The sequence below is a fragment of the Ischnura elegans genome, chromosome 8, assembly GCF_921293095.1.
Source record: "Ischnura elegans chromosome 8, ioIscEleg1.1, whole genome shotgun sequence".
Taxonomy (NCBI): Eukaryota; Metazoa; Arthropoda; class Insecta; order Odonata; family Coenagrionidae; genus Ischnura; species Ischnura elegans.
The window spans coordinates 19843697-19863435 of record NC_060253.1 but is presented as its reverse complement, the minus strand read 5'-3'; the positions used below and the strand labels follow the sequence as shown (position 1 = coordinate 19863435).

The 19739-nt window shown below is 38.6% G+C and overlaps 1 protein-coding gene across 1 annotated transcript; it reads left to right on the top strand.

Moving 5' to 3' along the window:
• The first annotated feature begins 7663 nt into the window (after nucleotides 1–7663).
• Nucleotides 7664–14534, top strand: LOC124163793. Its single transcript, XM_046540885.1, has 4 exons — nucleotides 7664–7667; nucleotides 8058–8258; nucleotides 10847–11026; nucleotides 14380–14534. Exons 1-4 carry the CDS (start codon nucleotides 7664–7666, stop codon nucleotides 14532–14534), a joined length of 540 nt encoding a protein of 179 aa, XP_046396841.1.
• The last annotated feature ends 5205 nt before the right edge of the window (nucleotides 14535–19739 follow it).

The window sequence follows — 19739 nt, the reverse complement described above, 5'->3', positions numbered from 1 at the left end:
CATTGCGAAACCACAACTATGAAACATTTTATATCATAAGATGGAATTCTCTTGTATATGTATGTAATAAATTTTATTTAAATTGTCCTAACTCTGCATGTGACTTTTTCTTTTTTATTAGAATAAAAGTAAAGTTAAATCAAGATATCTTTTGCGCCCTCACCCCCTTTAGTTTTTTCTGTATCCAATACTGTATTGTATTGCCACATTGACATTCCTTGAGTATGGAAAAAATGGGGATTGAGCTTCTACGGCCTCGAAAGATTAAAGAAAAGAAAAGGAATTTCTCAATTGGCCGTATAATTCCCATGCTCGTCCACCTTGCAAGTCGACAAAATTTTACAGCGTACTGTCCCCTTCACTTTCAGCCTCGTGTTGTTAGTGCATTTGGTTCTTCCTTCAGCACGCTGAAGAGGGCTACTTTGTAGCCTTCAACAAAGAAGTTTTTTCTAAGACCATTAGTCAAATAACGTTTATAACTCTCATCAACACTTTCCGGGACGTTGCATACCAAAGAAAAAGCTGGAGGTTTGGTGCCAATTTGAGCAATATACTTCATATATACGGAATTCCTTTTCCGAAATACATATACGTGTGTTTTCCTCGTCCCCTTGCCGAACCCCCCCGACGACGCTCTTTTGGAGCAAAACCTTTTTTCTCCCGGAACATTTAAGCCATCCATAGGTGAGTGAATGTGTGAGTGATTTCTTATTGAGTGCAAGTGTTTCTACGGATCACTGGCCGTCTTTAACATGCCCATCCTGTGAAGATTCCCGGTTTTTTGTAGAGCAAGAATCCTTAGCGGAGGTTCCTACAGCCCCCACAAAGGATCTTGTTTTGTATGTTTGTGTGAGTGATTGTGTGTGTGTGTGTGTTTTGGGCTTTCCGGTTGAGAGGCTGGTGTTTGGTCCCTGCGGGGAATTTCTCCCCCTTCCCGCACACCAACGCAGTAAAATGTTTTCGACTTGCAAGGTGGACGAGCAAGGAGAATTATACGGCCAATTGAGAAATTCCTTTTCTTTTCTTTAATTGCTTGAGTATTCGGTAAATTGTTTCCTGCAGTTGAATGTAATGATTTTTCTAATTTGAAAGTTGGAGGTACTCTGGTGCAGTTCGTGACAGAGGAAGTCCATATTGCAACGCGATTAAAAGCTACAGAATGAGTAATGGAAATCCAGGAATACCCTTTTCCTCAATGCATAAGGATGTCTATTTTTACATGTCGGAACTTTTATTTTTGGGGCCTGCAAAAACATGTGACTACTGTATGTGCCGCGTCACAGTGCCGTTGCGTCCCACCCAAAATGCGAGTAATGCAGGTCCGGCACTAAGGCATACGTTTACAAAGAAATAAAATAATAAAAAAAGAAAGAATGAGGGACAGGACACCGAATCTTGATATATTGAAATTAAGAAGACATGAAAGGGTTGGAAAAGAAAATAAGGATGGGAATCCCGCCTTACCTTTGCCTTCGCTAAACTCTGCACCCCTTGTGTTGTCAGTCTTACCGTCGACATGTAGTTCCTTGCCCGAGCTTCGGCGAGATAATGGACGCAACCTTCCTCTTCGCCTTGATACAGGCGAACAATTGCGCTGGTGCAAGGAATGACCGAATTCTGGGCTTTTAAAGCCATCTATAGGCGAAGAGGAACAAAAGAATCGAATACCAAGGCAGGTGGAAAAAAGAAGAAAGGAGGGAAATTCAACTCAAAAAAATAAAAAAACCAATAGGCTGTTCCGGCCCAAACAGTATGCGTATTTAATGTTGTGCTACATGAATTCCTGAATGCCCATAGATTTCAGTACAATTCTTCGGCCTCGTCCTAAAGCGCTCCTTTCTCATTTACCCTCTGGAAGACCGTCAATTCACTACACCTAAAGTCTCACACTTTGAACGCGGTCATTGAGGAAACTAAAAAACGTCCCAATTTGATCAAACAGATATCTCATGAAATTGCATTCCTCACGGTGATCTAGCGATTTCATCGATGGATTTTTCTTCCTCATAGAATAATCCTCCATAATCGCGAGAATAGTAATGGCTTTGCCTGGTTTCGCTATTTAGTTGGGCCCTCTTCGCTTCTATAGCGTTGAGGTGTTTTTCCCCGTCCCATCCCTTCCGAACCTATCCTACCTCAGAGGCGTCGTCGGGCTCCTATCACGGCGGCGCCTCTTTCCTTTCTCCTTCCTCTCCATCCCTTCCCCAGGTGATCGGGCGTATAAGTCTCCGACTTGGTTTCCGGCCCCGGTGTGTTGTATCCCTGAAGGGCCCCCTCTTGAGCCCTTAATCCATTCTTCACAGTGATACGTTGTGGTGAACATATTGTGTTTGGTGCCATGAATCTGAAATAATCCTTCATATTACATTGCATTATGCTAATAGTGATTATCAACATTTATTTTTAATCATATTGGACCATGGCTTAAGTATTAGGTAATAATTTTGAAACGAAGACATGTTTTTCAAAAATTGTTTTGATGAGATAATAAAAAGCTCAAAATGTGATTTCACTTTTCTTGCGAGTACACATCAAAAAGTTAATTACTCTAATTGTCATCATTTTCAGCTATCAGTCTCTTGAAAAACTTTCAAGTGAACCTTTTCCTATTAGATCCAAAGGAAAAATACATTTATTATTGGTCACAAAACGGGGAAGGAGAGAATGCAAATAGAAGTAAATCATCACAGATCACTTTATTGACCTTGAGACCGGATCGACAGACTTCAATCGAGGGCATTGGAGTGCACTTGATGTGGAGTTTGTGTGAGTAACCTCTTCCTTTGAGTTCTTTACCAGAATATTTCCCAGCATCGAATGGTGCCATTTAATTACTTCTACACCCATAAAATTGGCAGAGAAGTATGTTTAATTACTATCTGTGAAGAGCACGATAGCCTAATACTATTGGTATTTGGAATCAAAGAAAGATGATTTTCCATTTTACTATAGATCTGCTCCTTTAAAGGTACTTTTTCCCAAATTTCTGGACTTATGGAACAACCCTAACCTGTATCATGCAATGCGTCCGCTGCTTTATCTTATGGGATATATAGGAGGAGTGGAGTACATTATATCAGAAAAACTTATATGATTATTCTGAGATTTTCAAGGTTGACATTCATATTTAAAAATACACAAATTTGAAAAACAGGACTTTTTTAAAACAGCATAATATTGAAACTACTCCCGAAAATTTATTAATTTTATAAATTCAACCATCAATAACTTTGATTTTGCTTAGAATCCTTAAAATTAATCGATGGTAACTGTAAATGCTTTGTAAACAGGATTAGATTACTGACAAATGAGTAGAATCACATTCCATTGCATATATCATATGAATATTCTTTGCTGATAATTTTACCTAAATTTATTCAATTAAATTCACCGTGATCAAGGTACTCAATTTCCTCATTTAAAAAATAATTTTCTTTCAACAGTTTTTAAAAAAATCTCAATACATGTTAGCTGGTACAAGATAAATGGTGTTGCGTGGACAGCGAATAATCAGTTATTGACTCCAGCATTGACAATTGAATTTGAGAGTGGCATTACAATTAATAACTATCTGGATATAACCCTTGAGCCACAAACGCCTATATGGCAATTTCCATTGAAAGGAGTTGAAATTAACCTAGTAAACGGTAAGTTGACCTTCTCAGTAAAAGAAAATATAATTTGAAATTTTGGATTTCCTTTAATATCGTACATATTTAGGGCATCCTTTTTGCCTGGGAGTAGGTATCTCTAAAAAGCCAAATAAAATTACTTGATAATATTCAAATTCCACAATTGATGTTTTTCCAAATAAAATAATATTATCTGCTTCATTCCACAACATATATTTCCTACAAGCTTTAAATTTTCGGTAAAAACGACAGTTGGATCATTTACACACTTCAGTCAAATTTTGCCAACTAATACGCGGAGGTCATGGGAAAAATATTATTCCAATTCGGCCAAGGTGGCATAGTCAAACATGAAGGGAATTAAAAACTGGAAAAGGCTGTCTAGTAATACCTATCTATTTACTTCCCATTATCTCCAAAATATTTGCTAAAAACTTCAACAAAATCAGGCAGATGGCAAGGTTTCACTTCTTTCTTCACAAAATAAGTGAAAAATGAGAAAATATTATACGTGTTGCCCGCAATTAGGATTCCTTCAGACACGACAACCCATCAATTTAACAGTTAAAACTGGACGAAAATTGGTACTTTGATATATTAAGGATACTTATCATTATTACTGTGGAGTAATTGGATAAAATAGTTTTCAAAATTCTATATTTGTCGAATTACTACATTTTATTTATTTTGACTTTATTCTACCAATTTTCAATTTTACGTTACAAGTTATATTGTCTTGAGAAAACGATAAAAATGTTTAATTACTCTCCAAAACTTTGAAAATTGAATTAGATAATTATGTTGCATAATACTAATTATTTCTTTTAAATGAGAAATCCAAATGACCACTTGTAGAGAAAATCTTCCTGGAACTCCCCATTTAATGTCAAGGATCGTTGTCACATGAGCCTATGATTTATTTTTGACATAAATGATGCTACTTCCAAAAACTAAATCACGGAATAAATATTGCTGGTCTTAAACTAGGGATGAGTCGATTCCACTTTTTTTCGATTCCGATTCCAATTTCGATTCCTTCAAATCGATTCCCGATTCTTGATTCCGATTCCATCGATTCTTACTCCTTATAGCAGGTGGGATTTTGATTTATCTGTGGTATTACTGTCATTAAAATTTAAGAATTGAATGGAATAAAATAACTAGGGATGGACGGATCCAGGATTTTTGGAGCCAGATCTTTCGAATCGGATATTTTCGATTCCAAATGCATTTTCGAATTCCTGCCATTAAACAAAGTCATTATTCAAGTTTATTGTGGGTACATACAATCAATGGAATGCTTTTTAGATTTTCATACACATTTTTATATTTTTATAAATTAAAAATTATTTTATGGGCTTTCAAGTTGTTTTTTAAAAACATCTTTACATACTCAGGGCCTAAACTGTTACGCTTGGGTTTGGAAATGAAAATAGGAAAAATCTTAGGATGAACCACTGACCAGTAGCGTAGTGAGAGGACCCCCCAAAATATAAAAACACAATTACTTTCCTTCATAAAAGGAAACAAAATATTAAAAATCATGAATTTACAAAAATGAAAAAAAATGAATCACTGAAAAATGAAGTTTTTTCTACTATGAAGGGCGTTAAAATTAGTTTGAAAACCTCTCCTTTGTACCCTGTTGTTTAAAAATTTTCCCCCCTGGTTTTGGACCCCCCCTTAACAAAATTCCTGGCTACCCCCCTGCTATTGACTGAATTCAAATTTTCCTCACACGCGTTTCCCCCGAATTTTACTTTCTCATCGCATACGGACTTGTGTTTAATCCGAAAATGCTTTAGTATGGTGAGGTGGATTTAGCACATCCTCGCAATAATTTACGCCATAGTGCACGCACACTGCATTCATTGGTTTTCCTGTTAATGGAAATGTTTATACACAATGAAAGACATTTTTATTGGTGCATCATTAAATTAAATTGCAACTGCGCAATCAGCAACACAATTAAAAGTATTTAAAACGGTAATAACGTCACGTGCGACGAGGTGCTCAATGGCTCAGCATGAGGAAGGAGTGGGCAGCAAAGGCGTGTAAAGGAGAGGTGGAGGGGAAGGAGCAGTGGCGTAGCCAGGAATTTCAATTGGGGGGGGGGGGGGGATCCAAAACCAGGGGGGAAAATTGCTGAAAAAACCGGGCACTAAATAATGGGTTTTAAACTAATTTTAACACTTTCCCAGAAAGTCACTCTCCTAGCATTTGTAGTCTAGAAACGGAGAATTGAAGCAGGTAGGCCAAAAAAGGTCAGTTGGTGAGACGAAGTAGCGATGAAACACGCTTCAATTGTTTTCGTGTGATTTGATATTTTCCTTAGAAGACAATGATTTTTGGTCCGTGTGATTTCGGATGCGAAAAAAAAAACAACAGAGGCACGGGCTGATGGACGGCCGAGGGTGGTTTTCTGAAATCTGCGACATAGTTACTTTTGAAATGCTGAAAATCCTGGCCACGGCTGAAATTCTACTTGCAACCTCTGCGAGAGCTTTCAAACAAAACAGTTCATGAGTAGGACAAGAATCGCATGCGACGGCGCATTCGAAGAGAGAATCGGAAATCTTTCCACTCTTATGGGGCGTTACATTCACTGAAGCTATTATTTAAAATTTCCTATCCAGATCCGATGTCTTCCGCGACTTTGGATCCGATGAAGGGCAATATCCGCGGGTATTTGGATCCGAGGTATCCGATCCGACCATCCCTAAAAATAACAATAGCCGCGGTGGCTAAATTCTCGTTTGGCCGCGGTGGCTAAACAATAATGTAGCGTTCATGGCGTCGATACATACCAGAGCAGCCTGGCGGGTGCGCGGTGGCGGCCGAACGCAACCTGTCGAGTCCGCCCGCAGGCCGCGGCGGCTTATGCCAAGCAAGTATAAACTTCCTCAAGGGTTGCATTGATGAAACTGGGCTATACAAACGCGAATGTGTCTAATTTTTTTATTATTGACGCAGGCGCGTGTTAGTCTAAAAAAGTTACGTATATAAAAAAAAACCGCTCTCAGCGCGTATTTATAAGAAACTTTTTTCACAGAAAAACTCGCTCTCTGCACGTTTTTATTATCATCAGACTTCAAATATCATTCGAAAGTAAAAAAATATATTTCAATCTATTATACTTTAAAATTGGTGGTCCAGATGAATTCTCCGAATGTGATTCATAATCGTAACAATTTGATTTGCCGTGACCAGCGGTTAATAAAAGAACGGGAAACGCATGCGTTGCTTCCCGATCCCGTGGTTTCCAATTTTTTTTCTCTGAGAGTTGCTCATGAACACGTGGTATTTCAGGGTTCGTCGGTTTGTCGCTCTTGGCGACATTTTCAGGTTTCCGAGGCCGCTTAGGTATGTTCGTCGCAGCACCCGCGTGCGGGGCGTATCCTCCGCGCGGGCAAGGCTGACACCGCGGCCGCTTAGGTGTGTGGCAGCATTTGTCAAACATTTGTCTTCCTGGAATCGATGGAATCGGAATCGACTTTAGGCGATCGATTCTCGATTCCCATTCCGTGCCCGAGAATCGGTGGAATCGAGAATCGACATTTGGAATCGACTCATCCCTATCTTAAACTATAAAAAGAAGAAAATATTGCGAAATATTCATGACAGATCCTTGTCTTATATTAGGAACCCCACTGAAACATTCCATTGAATGTATCCTTGGGGATATTGACTTATGGGTATTAAGGGTAGCCGTAATATATCTGAGTTTCCTAGTTGAAGTGTGTAGGTGATGCTAATGCCTTCTGTCCCTAAATTTATCCACTTTTGGTATAAGAAAAGCATTTAAATGGCACATAAAATACGCAAAGATGTCATGACGCCGAAAGGCCAGCGACAATTAAATTCATCCTGCGCGAATCCATGGAAGCGAAGGAAATTAGATTTTAAGGTAGGTTTACAGTTTAGTTGGCGAGAGATAACAAGAGTGCGCAGTGTCATAGTCATTAGCTTCACCGCTTAGCCCTTGTGTTTAATTTTTTGACGCTGGCCATGAAGTTCAAAAGGAGGCAATTATGGGTATGAATATTTATGGCTACCAGTGAAAATAAGCTTGGTACAAGTAATCATGACAGCTTTGGTACATGTTCTCAACATTTCAATAGGGCTCATAAAGAGATTGTTGCTATAGTGCTTATAAGATTCATAAATGTCATCCAGTGAGCATTATATTATTTAGAAAACCAAAACATCCACGTAATGTTCCTTAAAGTATACACTCTATAGTATGGTTATTTTCACATAAATCATGCGTTTGTCGCGTTCAGGTAATATGGAGAACTCTTTCTACCTTCTATGAAGTCGGTTGCCACATAGCACCACTAAAATTGGTTTTTAAAAGGACAGAATGGCTAATTGTTACTCATAATTGTGATTCTCTCTTCCTAATTTCTATTCTTCTTATTCCAGGTTCTACTATTGACGTTAAAGAAGAGGAAATAATTATTTACTGGCAAAAAGAGGGTTTCGGCGGGAGTTACCATCCTTTTAAGGATTTAATTCGTGCAGGAAAACGATTCTCAAGAGCAGAAAGATATATTTACATGTATTTGAAAGTAAATATCAGATCACGAGTGAAATGCATTAAAATAACATTCAACGATACTCTTGGTAAGGTTCATTAGAATTGACTGCTTGATGCTTATTCCAGTCTTTTTATGGGGGGCTTAGTATTCATTTACATTAATGGGTAACATGCATGAATTTCTTTATTCCACAGGCGGACAGAAAATTATTTTCTGAATTCAACAAAGAAAACTTTATGTAAATCTGAGTTTTCCTTCGCGAGATATTCAATGATAAGATTAATGAATTTTAAAGCGCTACATAAACACCCTCACCTTCAGGAGCCACTACCCGTATGACGTCATTTGTACCGAAACGTCATCCGAAATAATTGTGATTGTTTGTTTGAGTTGCCAGCCGTTGTGAGAGCTTCGTTTGTTTACGTGCTGGTTATTTTCAATTTAAAACAATATATCCGACGGTAGAGGCTCAGAAGCCCTCTTATTTTTTAATATTTAAAATATTAATATCTTGGTAAGGGCATAAAATATACACCTCAATCATTTATGTAATTAGAGAAATTTCTATGTTTTCTAGTGTTCACTATGCTTTTATGTACAATAACTTCATCCATTGCTCGTAGGCACCGGTAAATTCGTCGTTAAGGACTGCCTGTGATTGTATCATTAGGTGAATTCCAGTTAATGCAACTTTTGCTCGCTACTAGGAGACTTTTAAGGACATCTTTTGTGCCAAAACGGTGTTATTTTCAACGTGACAACTCCTGTTTATCTACTGATAATAATCACAGTACCAGTGGTTGTAATGCACAGAGATTGGCAATGTTGAAAAATATCGGCTAAGAGTGGTAATTATCAATTTTCAATCGTGGTTGTATTTAACAGGGGCGATTACGCTATCGATAAATGTGTGACAGTAATTTAAATATCATCAGCGACAGCACATTAAGTCACTTTCTTCATTATATAAGGATGCGTTAACCCTAGCTCAAATTCCTTCGAGACAATTCATATTGTCTAAAACGCTTCAAAAAAAATTCACATATTGCAAATAGACCGTCAACATCTGTGTGATGAAAGGTTACTCTATTATTAATTACGTATTTAAAGGAATGTGAATATTAAATGCTGATGATAACAAAATAATTTCCCAACTTTCAGACTAATTACAACATATAGTAATAATTCAATACCCATCAATATTCTGTTACAGAAATGATGTACTTTGATGAGCGTGGATATATGTGTATGATATTGAAACATAATTCAAACAATTCTACAATAGTCTTAAGCAAAGAGTACATATAACTAAGTTTCAATTACAATTAATCACCCATCAAATACTCTTTATGAATAAAACAGGAGGTATAATTGAATTCATAAATTTACATTGTGTCACAACTATCAAAGAAAAAATGGAATCACCATGCATTTTATTATATTCAAAAAAATCCCGGTAGTAACTTTGCTTGAAAGTAGCGGGACAAAAAAAAATACAATTCTCTATTGATATTCGCTCGTCTGCTCGTTGTGCTTTTGGCTTGTACATAAAATTTTTGTAATTTTGATTGGCCGTTTCCTTACTTCATTGCATTCGTGGGCTATTTTACAAATATTCATCTGCGCTCAGGTAACCTTTCCTTTTTAGAAATACAATCATAATAATTCAATATAACATATTTTAAGCTACCTGACATGTTTACAATATCTGTACAATGAAATTAATTTATCTAGAATTTCATAGGAATTTGAAAACTAAAAATCGAGGTGACCGTTTTGTAATATATAAGCGTTGAGAACAGATTACACAATTAAAAAGATAAAATGACAACGTTCTGCCTATGAGCGGTTTCAAAGAGCTCCAAAATTAACCAAGAATGATTATTCTTTTTTCACAAAAGCATTTTCGGTGCTTCATATAAACCTTTTGATCCTTATGTTTATAACATGCGTTCACATCCCTTTGCATAAGCCATACGCAATGTCACCTCATTTCGATCCCCTGCAGACATCCTCGTTTAATAGCGTCAATCGATCAGGGCAGGCCAAAGTTGCATGAGTTCATTGCATTAATATAACGATAATAAACCAATATGTCTACTGTAATGCCTTAGAACATAAGAATCGACGTAAATCTCATGTACATTTAATATTATGTAAATATAATCATATCAATTTTTTCAATAATTGAGTGGCCAAGCATTAATTGAAACTACATTAAAAATTAGGCATACAAAAGTTAATTCTTAAAAGATATATTCGCATGCTGGTACTAACTTTTTAATCACCAGCATCTACTGATTCCATTGGAAGGCTTAAAAACACCGGAAACATTCAATCTTTCTTTCGATTTGATGTTCGTTCTCGCTGCGGCGATTTCACTCGCCTCTGCTTGAATACGTCTACAGTACTCTCTTCATGAATTGCACTTAAAATGTTCAATTTTAAAGGGCTGATAGCGAGTCCAAGCATTATTGAGTGCTATATTTAACTCATCAATCAGAATAGCGTTTTAGATATCAATGTTTCTATTTTGGGTACCGCAAAACTGTGGCTTTGTTCAATTGCATTAAACATACAGCTAGAATGAAAAATATACGTTGAAGTATTTTCAGCGTGGAGGATAATGGTTATTTAAAACATGTGCTTTGTATTTTACAATCTCTTTCACAGAAATGAAGTTGGGCGACAGGAAGCTGTCCATGCATAAAGCACTTGAGCCGAAGGAAGGCGAGGAACTTCGCGTCATCTACACTCTGCCGTCACCTCTTACAGAGCGGTCGGAGATAAATATGAGCATCAGTCCATCGCAATGGTATATTGAAAAGATATCCGTGATCCCGGCATCGGGAGGTAAGGGAGAAATCATAGAGTTCTATTTACCATAGGAGGCCCCACTATTCTCGTCTTCCGCGACTTCATTGATTCCCGCCGTTAGCCGTAAATTCTGGAGCTCCAGTCGACAGTACCTATGCATGTCCATATATTTATAAGCCCTCAAAAGGTACGCTGAGCGACGAATTAAATCGTTGAATTCTAACAGTTAATATAAGAATCCTAGAGACTACAGCGCCACTGTTTATGGCAACATGTGGGAGTCATCGTAGTTACGAGAGTGGATAATCCTGCATAAAATATTTATGCGAGCACTATACGATGGCTCCTATTTTTGCCACAATTCCTTGGGATCCTAATCTTCGTTGAGACGCGTAAAATAAATGAGATCAAAGTGATGATGTAGTGATCCAAAGTTTAGGCCGACCTTAATTTGTAGCATTTTGACCAGCAGAATGAAAAAGTAAGGGAAAGCAATACTTATTTTCATCATGTTAGGTGCTATACTTAACTTCAACGAGTGCGATGCTCTTAATTGGAAACAATCTTTCATACTAACTAAATATGGTGAAAACTAATAAAACCACCTTTACAGGACTCAGTAAATAACACATGTCCAAAATTTGGCAGTGATATTTTGTGTAATAGATAAAATTTGACTGGATTGGATAATCCGACATGTCAGAGGGGATAAATTAAGTGGTAATTAAATTTCGATCTGCAATGGAAATGATATCATCTAAAGGCCTGGTTACACTGTATATTAGGCTGGCCCTTATTTTTCAGAATTGCGAAAAGTTATGTTTTCCTAGTCTCAAAATGATTCAAATGAGGTTTATATTCACATGTTAAAATTTGGTTTCTTAAAATAACGGCAACCCGTGCCCCAAGGGCCCTAAGTACTGAGGACCCTCAATTCAGTTTTTTGGGGCCGAAAAAGCTATTTCTATGTTAAACGTAAAAGTAAAGCCCACTTGGACCGATTTTCTGTTTGTTTTGACCTATCTCTAAGCGTTTAGGAGATATCGTCCGTCGTAATGTAATCCACTCCCCAGGGCGCCACCCCGCACCGCGGCGCCGCTGAGGTAGGGCCCGCACCACTTACTAGAGACTTCCCCTCCACCCCCTCTCCTCCCTGGACAATCTTTGCTCCCACTGGCAAGATCTAGCCTCTGAAGAAATGAGGTCACCTACAGAATATGAGACCTCTCAGTCAAGAGCATGGCCAGAACTTTATTTTGTTAATAGGTCAAATTTAATCGAGGTCAACCATCCCCTTTTAATGCATATTTATAAATACACATGAGAATAAGTAATTAGGGCCCAGGGGACCCCTTCGAGAGTACAAAACACCGGGGCCGGGACCCATCAATCGTGCTGATTCGCCCGATCACCCGGGGAGGGGGAGGAAAGGAAGGAAAAAGGAAAGAGGCGCCGCCGCGAAATGAGCCCGTCAACGCCTCTGTGGTAGGGAAAGGGAAGGAAGGGATGGGAAGGGGAAAAACACCTTAGCGCTATAGAAGCGAAAAGGGGCCACACACTAGCGAAACCAGGCATCAGTAATTACTGTGCCAGGGATTTTAGAGGATTATCATACAAGGAAGAATAGTCCAACGATCAAATCGCTACTCTTGGAAAGGACTGTTTGAGAGGGCGGGGGTAGGGGTTAAGCACGGAATGGAATGGGGGAGGGGAAGGGGCAGCCTTGATTTGGGACGAGGGTTTTTTGCTGTGAGGATCGGTGTCTGACCAGCGAGGGGAGGGCGGGGTTAAAGTGGGTGAGTAGACGAGAGCTAAGGAAGGTAGCGGTGTTGGAGAAGAAAAAGAGGATTAGCGGGGTACATTGATTTATCCAAATCACAATAGTCTACCGCAGTTCATTGAGTCCGGCTGTGGATGGTGTGGATATAGGTTAATTATTTCCCCGGAGGACATGGGTCACTGGTGGAATTTTGTTAGAAGCACTGCGTAGTATCCTTTCTAGGAAATGTTAATGGCACGCAAGTGAATAGGCACTAACAAATTTAAAGGTTGTCACTGTAGGAGTTCAATGATGGGGAAGGAAAAGAGAGGGTAGTGGGAGGGGAGCACTTGTTCGTTATCAAGGGGGGTGTCATTCTTTAAATGCTGTATCATCTGCAACGTCTCCAGGGCATCGAGTCCCATACTGTTTCCTTCTGAGTGGAGGTTGTCCGGCTCGAAATCACTTTTGAGTTCGCAATCTAATAAATGATTGGCGAAGTTGGATTGTTCTTTTTCCTTTTTAAAATAGTTTTGACAATTTCTTCTCCTTCAAACAGTTGCGTCAATTACCTACCATAGGCAATTGTGATTTGGATAACTCAATGTACCCCGTTGATGCTTTCTTTCTTCCCCAACACCGCTACCTTCCTTAGCTCTCGTCTCCTCACCCACTTTAACCTCGCCCACCTCTCGCTGGTCAGATACCGGTCATCACAGGAAAAACCCTCGCCCCAGGTCAAGGCTGTCCCTTTGCCCCCACCCCCATTCCATTCCGAGCTTAACCCCCACCCTCTCAACCAGTCCTGTCCCTTCCAATAGATTTCCTCACTGTCGTTTGTATGTATAAATGTAAGATGCATGTAAGATCAGCCACCAGATAATGTAACCACGTTGCGAAACCCGGATTGTGACCATATTAAAATAATATTGAACCTTACAAAGTTTTATTTCTTTCTTTTCAATATGGAGACGTTTAAAAAAGGAAAGCCTGAAGGTATCAGTTTTATGAATGAGAGAATTACGTGAAATTGTTGAAACGTGCATTCTGAAACAGAAAGCTATTCATTAATCCACACGCTAACTAAAAATCGTGTTTAGCGTGTCGGACACCACATTTTCCGGGAAACTGAACTTAATTTTAGGAGTGTAGAGGGGTTCTCATGTCCCCGTGGCACCCTCTCATGTTACGAGTCTACACTTGATCATAATTCAGGATTTACTGAATATCGTAATGAATAAACTCATCAAAGGTGGATGGAACTGATAATTGGCTAAAATGAAAATTAAAAAATGAATGTCCTGAAGTCAATCCTTCCCATCTTTATCTTCACCTTCGGCAAGGTTAAAGAAAATTCTCACACAAGATGAGAATAGCTTCGCCAACCGATAAACTGGCTTCAGAGACTTTAATTCCTGTTATATTGGGTTTAAGGACATATCTTTGCGAGCCCATTAAGTCATTCATGCCTTGCTGCAAGTGGGCAATGACCTACTTGCCGGTCTATTGGGGCGCGTGGCAGACGATGAGAGAAAGCAGCCATCGATTTTCCTTACCACTAAGTACTTTAAAAGAGAAAACCTGACAATGATTGTCACCTAATGTATTTTTTATTCTCCATTATCCCCAGCACATGCAATGCCATGCTCGCCAGACGATGGATGCATCACGGCTAATGCTATGTGCATGAATAGGACTGAATCAGACGGAATAACTAGATGGAGGTGCCAGTGTACACAAGGCAACGACTACATTGAGGCGGATGACAAATGCTCAGGTGGGTAATGGATTAAATACGCATCTACATACGACCCCGAAAGTCGCCTAAAAAGACGTGTGGCAGGGGATGTTAGGTCATCAGCCGTTTGCACATAAATAGAAAATGATCAAATAAAATTACGACTAGCAGAATGAATTCCCACATCTATCCGTTCGGCAAAATATCTCTCATAATTTATCGCTTCTGTCGGACCTGGAAATATATTGGGGCTCTAGTATTATGTTCACTGTGTCGCTCTTAAATATATCCATTCTCAATTGTTCAAGCTATCTAATCCTGGCACGCAGCCTCAGAGTCTCCTGCGGCTCCCAGCCTGATTATCTTAACATCTGAATAGCGGTGTTTGTAGACCCGTAGTGGTTTTTGACGAACCGCGCAATTTTACTTTGTACTTCATCCAGTTCACGGATCAAATCTTCCGGCACGATATCCCATAAGCTAACTGCAAAACCAAGGTGTGGTCGGACGATTGCGAAATATCACCTTTGTTTTATTTTCTCATCCGAAAATCTTTCATCAATACAATAAACACACAAATATAATATAAATAATACATAACATTGTTTCTCCAAATATGTGTTTATTGAACTAAATAAATGACATGCAGGGTACGGCTGGAGACGAATCAAGATGGTCTGCCTATTATCATGACTAGTCCTACTTTTATTATTATTTTTTTTAAACTATAGTTTCACAGCGTTTTTGCTGGTTTTATGCGAGTTACGGGTATCACCAAGCACTCTCGTCTTTTTACTCTGTGTTGAAAAATTTTCTGACAATCCGGCAAGTATTTAAATTTACTGCTTTTCGTATTGTAATAAACAAGTTTTTCGGCAGTCCAATAGTTTGAAGACCTTGATGGATTGAATGAGGCACTACTCCTATGGCAGAGATAACGATTGGTATTGTATGTATTTTATCTGATTTTTACAATCTCTTAATTTCATCTTTAAGTTCTTCATACTTTTCAATTCTGTTGGTGTAGGCTGTCGTGATATCATGCGAATCAGGTACGGCAATGTCTATCAAGTACGTTTCATTGTGAGTTTTATCTTGTACTACTAGATCAGGTCTATTGCTATGGACTGTTTTATCGGTAATAATTGAACGGTCATAACAAATCTTGCTGTGATCGTTTTCAAGGATGGTGATAGGTGTGTACTTATAGTAAGGAACTCCATCATCTATGAGTTTATAATTCAGAGCTAATTTCTGGTGGATGAATTTGCATATTTGATTGTGACGGTGCAGATAGTCATTTTGGGATAAGTTAGTGCATCCACTTGTGATGTGCTGTATCGTCTCAGAGGCATTATCACATTTCTGCATCCGTCATTCAATACATTTGGGTGTTTTATTATATATTTTTCATAATTTTTTGTTTTCACCACCTGGTCTTCTATTGCGATCATAAATCCTTGTTTCTGGGAAGAGTTGCCCATGCCTGAGCCATGCGTGCGCTGCATCTTTATTGATTTCAGGGTCCTCCAGGGCATGAGTGTGTCTTCCGTGAAGGGATTTAGCTGTCCAATTTGACATTTTACTGTCTATTTTTTATTATCTATCATTTTATTGTCTGCGTTGCAGATAGATCTTTGGAGATCCGAGGTACATTTCTTGCTGAAAAAGTATTTCCGTAACTGAGAAAGTTGTGAGTTGTGCTGATTCTTGATGTCTACGATATCCCTTCCACCAAATTTTCTCGGCAACGTGCTCCTCTCTATATTCGATTTTTTATGGAGCATGTGGTTGAAAAATTGAGGGAGGTTCAGCATGAACTGGCTTTTAAAAAGGCCGTAGAAAATAAAATAGGGGAGGATACGACCAACAAACCAATGGAAGAGAGTTGGAAAACCATTAGAAGTGGTCTGCAGGCGGCAGCTGAGGAGGTTCTTGGTAAAAGAAGAGTCGTTATGAAAAAACCATGGATCACGCGGGAAGTATTAGATCTCATTGAAGAAAGAAGAAAATACAAGGCTGCGAAAACTGAGGAAGGACAAAATCGTTACAAGAGAACAAGGAACGAAATATGTCGTAAAGCGCGGAAGGCTAGATGAACGTGGATGAAAAGCATTTGCAAAGACGTGCAAAACAATCTTAAACATGGAAAAGTAGAGGCCGCCTATAGGATAGTGAGGAACCACTTTAAGGAAAGGGGCGTAAGATGTAATACCCTTAGGGACAAAGGGGAGAACTATTGATTGAAAACGAAGAAAAAGGCAAGAGATGGAAGGAATATCTGGAAGATTTGTACAAAGGAAGTCGCCTCAGAACGAATGCTATCGAAAACGAGAGGGAAGTGGATGCCGATGACATGGGAGCTTCAATTTTAAGATCGGAATTTGATGCAGCTGTAAGAGACCTCAGCAGCGTAGAAGAGCGAAGAAGATTTAAGGACCATAAGCCTTACTACACATGCGTCAAAGATACTGACAAGGATCATCTATAGAAGAATAGAACGAAAAGCAGAAGAGTACTTGGATGAGGACCAATTTGGATTCAGAAAAAACAAAGGCACAAGGGAAGCAATATTGGCCCTAAGACTGCTCATAGAGAAGAGAATGGAAAAGAACAAGTCAACATTCGTTGCGTTTGTGGACTTAGAGAAAGCATTTGACAACGTGGATTGGAGCACAATGCTAGAAATCCTAAAGGAAATTGGGGTTCTTTATAATGACAGAAGAATCATCCACAGTTTATACAAAAACCACGTAGCCGTGATAAAATCAGGGCCCAGCTGTGAAGAAGCAAGAATTAAGAAAGGAGTCTGACAAGGCTGCACATTGTCACCCGTAATTTTCAACGTTTACATTGAAAAAGCCATTAATGAAATCAAAGAAAAGGTATTAGGAGTGAATATCCATGTAGAAAAAATTAGCATGCCAATATTTGCCGATGGTATAGCCGTTATAGCAGAAACAGAGAAGGATTTGAAAAATATTCTGGTTAATATGGGTAGGGTAATGAGTAGATATCCACTGAAAATAAGCACGAAGGAAACCAAGATCTTAGTATGCAGCAGAAGAGAAGAAGTCAAGACCAACATTAAAATAGGGAGGCAAAAACTGATAGAGGTGGATGAATTCTGTTATTTGGGAAGCAATATAACTAGTGACGGGAGAAGCAAGAAAGAAATTATCAGCAGAATAGCCCAGGCGAAGATAGCATTCCACCAAAAGAGAGACCTGCTTACAGCGGGAAACTTAAATATGGAAGTAAAGAAACAATTTATAAGAACCTACACCTGGAGTATGCCCCTATACGGAAGTGAGGCATGGACAATGACTGCAGCGGAGAAAGCAAGGATAGAGGCCTATGAAATGTGGTGCTACAGAAGAATGATGAAAATCAAATGGATCGACCGAGCTAGTAACGAGGAAGTCCTAAGAAGGGTAGGAGAGAAGAGAAGCCTCATGAAAACCTTAATAAGAAGACGGAACAACCTTATAGGCCACATCTTGAGACATGATGGCCTGATGAAGACAATCGTCGAAGGACAAGTGGAAGGCAAGAATGGAAAAGGAAGACCCCGAACAAAATATATGGAACAAGTAAAGGGAGATGTGAAAGAGAAGAAATACGGAGTGGTGAAAAGATTAGCTGATAGGAGAACTGAATGGAGAGCTGCGTCAAACCAATCCTAGGATTGTTGACCAATGGTGATGATGATGATGTAGCATGTTTTTCTCTGTCATTTGGGACAGAATTTTTCTTTCTAGGTTGTCTAGATCTGTTTGTGACCATTTTGATTATACCAAAGGAGTATGTCAGGAGAGGGATGGCAAAGGTATTAATTGAAATAGTGAGGTTTTTGCTGTTTAATTCCGTGCGAACAAGTTTCTTGACTCTATTTTGGAATGCAGTCGAAAGTTTTTGCTTTATCGTAGAGTGGTCTAGTCGTCTTGCTTGTTGTGACCCAAGGTATTTATAGGTATCTCCCTCATCCATTGCCTCGATTATTTGCCCATCCTGCCGTGGAATATCATTCCTTTGTACTCTACCTCGGACTATTGTGATAGTTTTACATGTATCTATTCCCAATGTTTATATCCTTAGAAAATATTTCAGTTAACCGGACTAATTGATTTAGATTATTATTAGATCCTTCATAAAGCTTGAGATCTTCCATATAGAAAAGATGTGATAGAGTATGGCATCTTGGTTCTTTTCCTTTTATTTTGACTTCATATTGAGTATTATTCAGGAGGTTTGATAAAGGGTTTAGCGCAAGGCAGAGCCATAACGCACTCAAAGAGTCACCTTGAAGTATTCCCCGTTTGATTTTGATATTCTTTGTCTGTAACAGACCCTCGTCAGTTATTATGAGCAAGATAGTGCTACAATTTTTCATCACGTAATGGAGACATTTGATTACTTCTGAGTGAATTTTGTAGATGTTTAGTATTTCTATAAGTCAGGAATTGGGAACAGAGTCAAAAGCTTTTTTGCAATCTATGTAGCAACTGTGTAGGCTCCTCTTCTTTTCTTGTATTTGTTTAAGAATTATTGAATCAATTATCAACTGTTCCTTGCAACCTATGTTTCCCTTTTGTTCTTCCGTTAAAATGTGGTTCTCATCTATATGGTTGTTGATTACTTCCGTTATGCAAGAGGTGAAAATTTTATAAAATTTTTGTAGACAAGTTATCGGTCTATATTTTGATGGATCGTTAAATGCGACTTCTTTTGGCAGTAAATATGTTAAACCTTCCACTAAAAAAGCTGGAATATTTTCTGGAAACTTCGAAAATTCGTTTATTCATTTTAGTAGAAGCTTATGGCAGCTTTTGAACTTTTTTGTACCAAAAGTTGTGTATATTATCACTTCCTGGGCTTTTCCAGTCATGGGTTCGGTTGAGAATTTTTACCAGAAATACAGTTATAAGAATGAGTGGAAGCATAGTTTCTATGTTTTCCGCTGCTGCTCTTTCATTTTTCACCCAGGTCGCATTTCCATTATGGGATGTATCATTCGACCATATATTTGACCAAAACTTCTCCATGTCTTGAGAGTTAAAACTACTCAGGTTTTTATTTTCACAAGAAATGGATTTCTTCTGTTTGTTATTTCCCAATGTTGTGTAAAAATTTCGTTGATTCTTTTCGAATTGGGAATTCAGTTGTTTTTTTCTTGTGCATTTATTATATCTGTTGAGTCTCATTTTTGTGGCTGCAAGTTTTTGCTGGAGGTTGTAAATAATTTCTTTTAT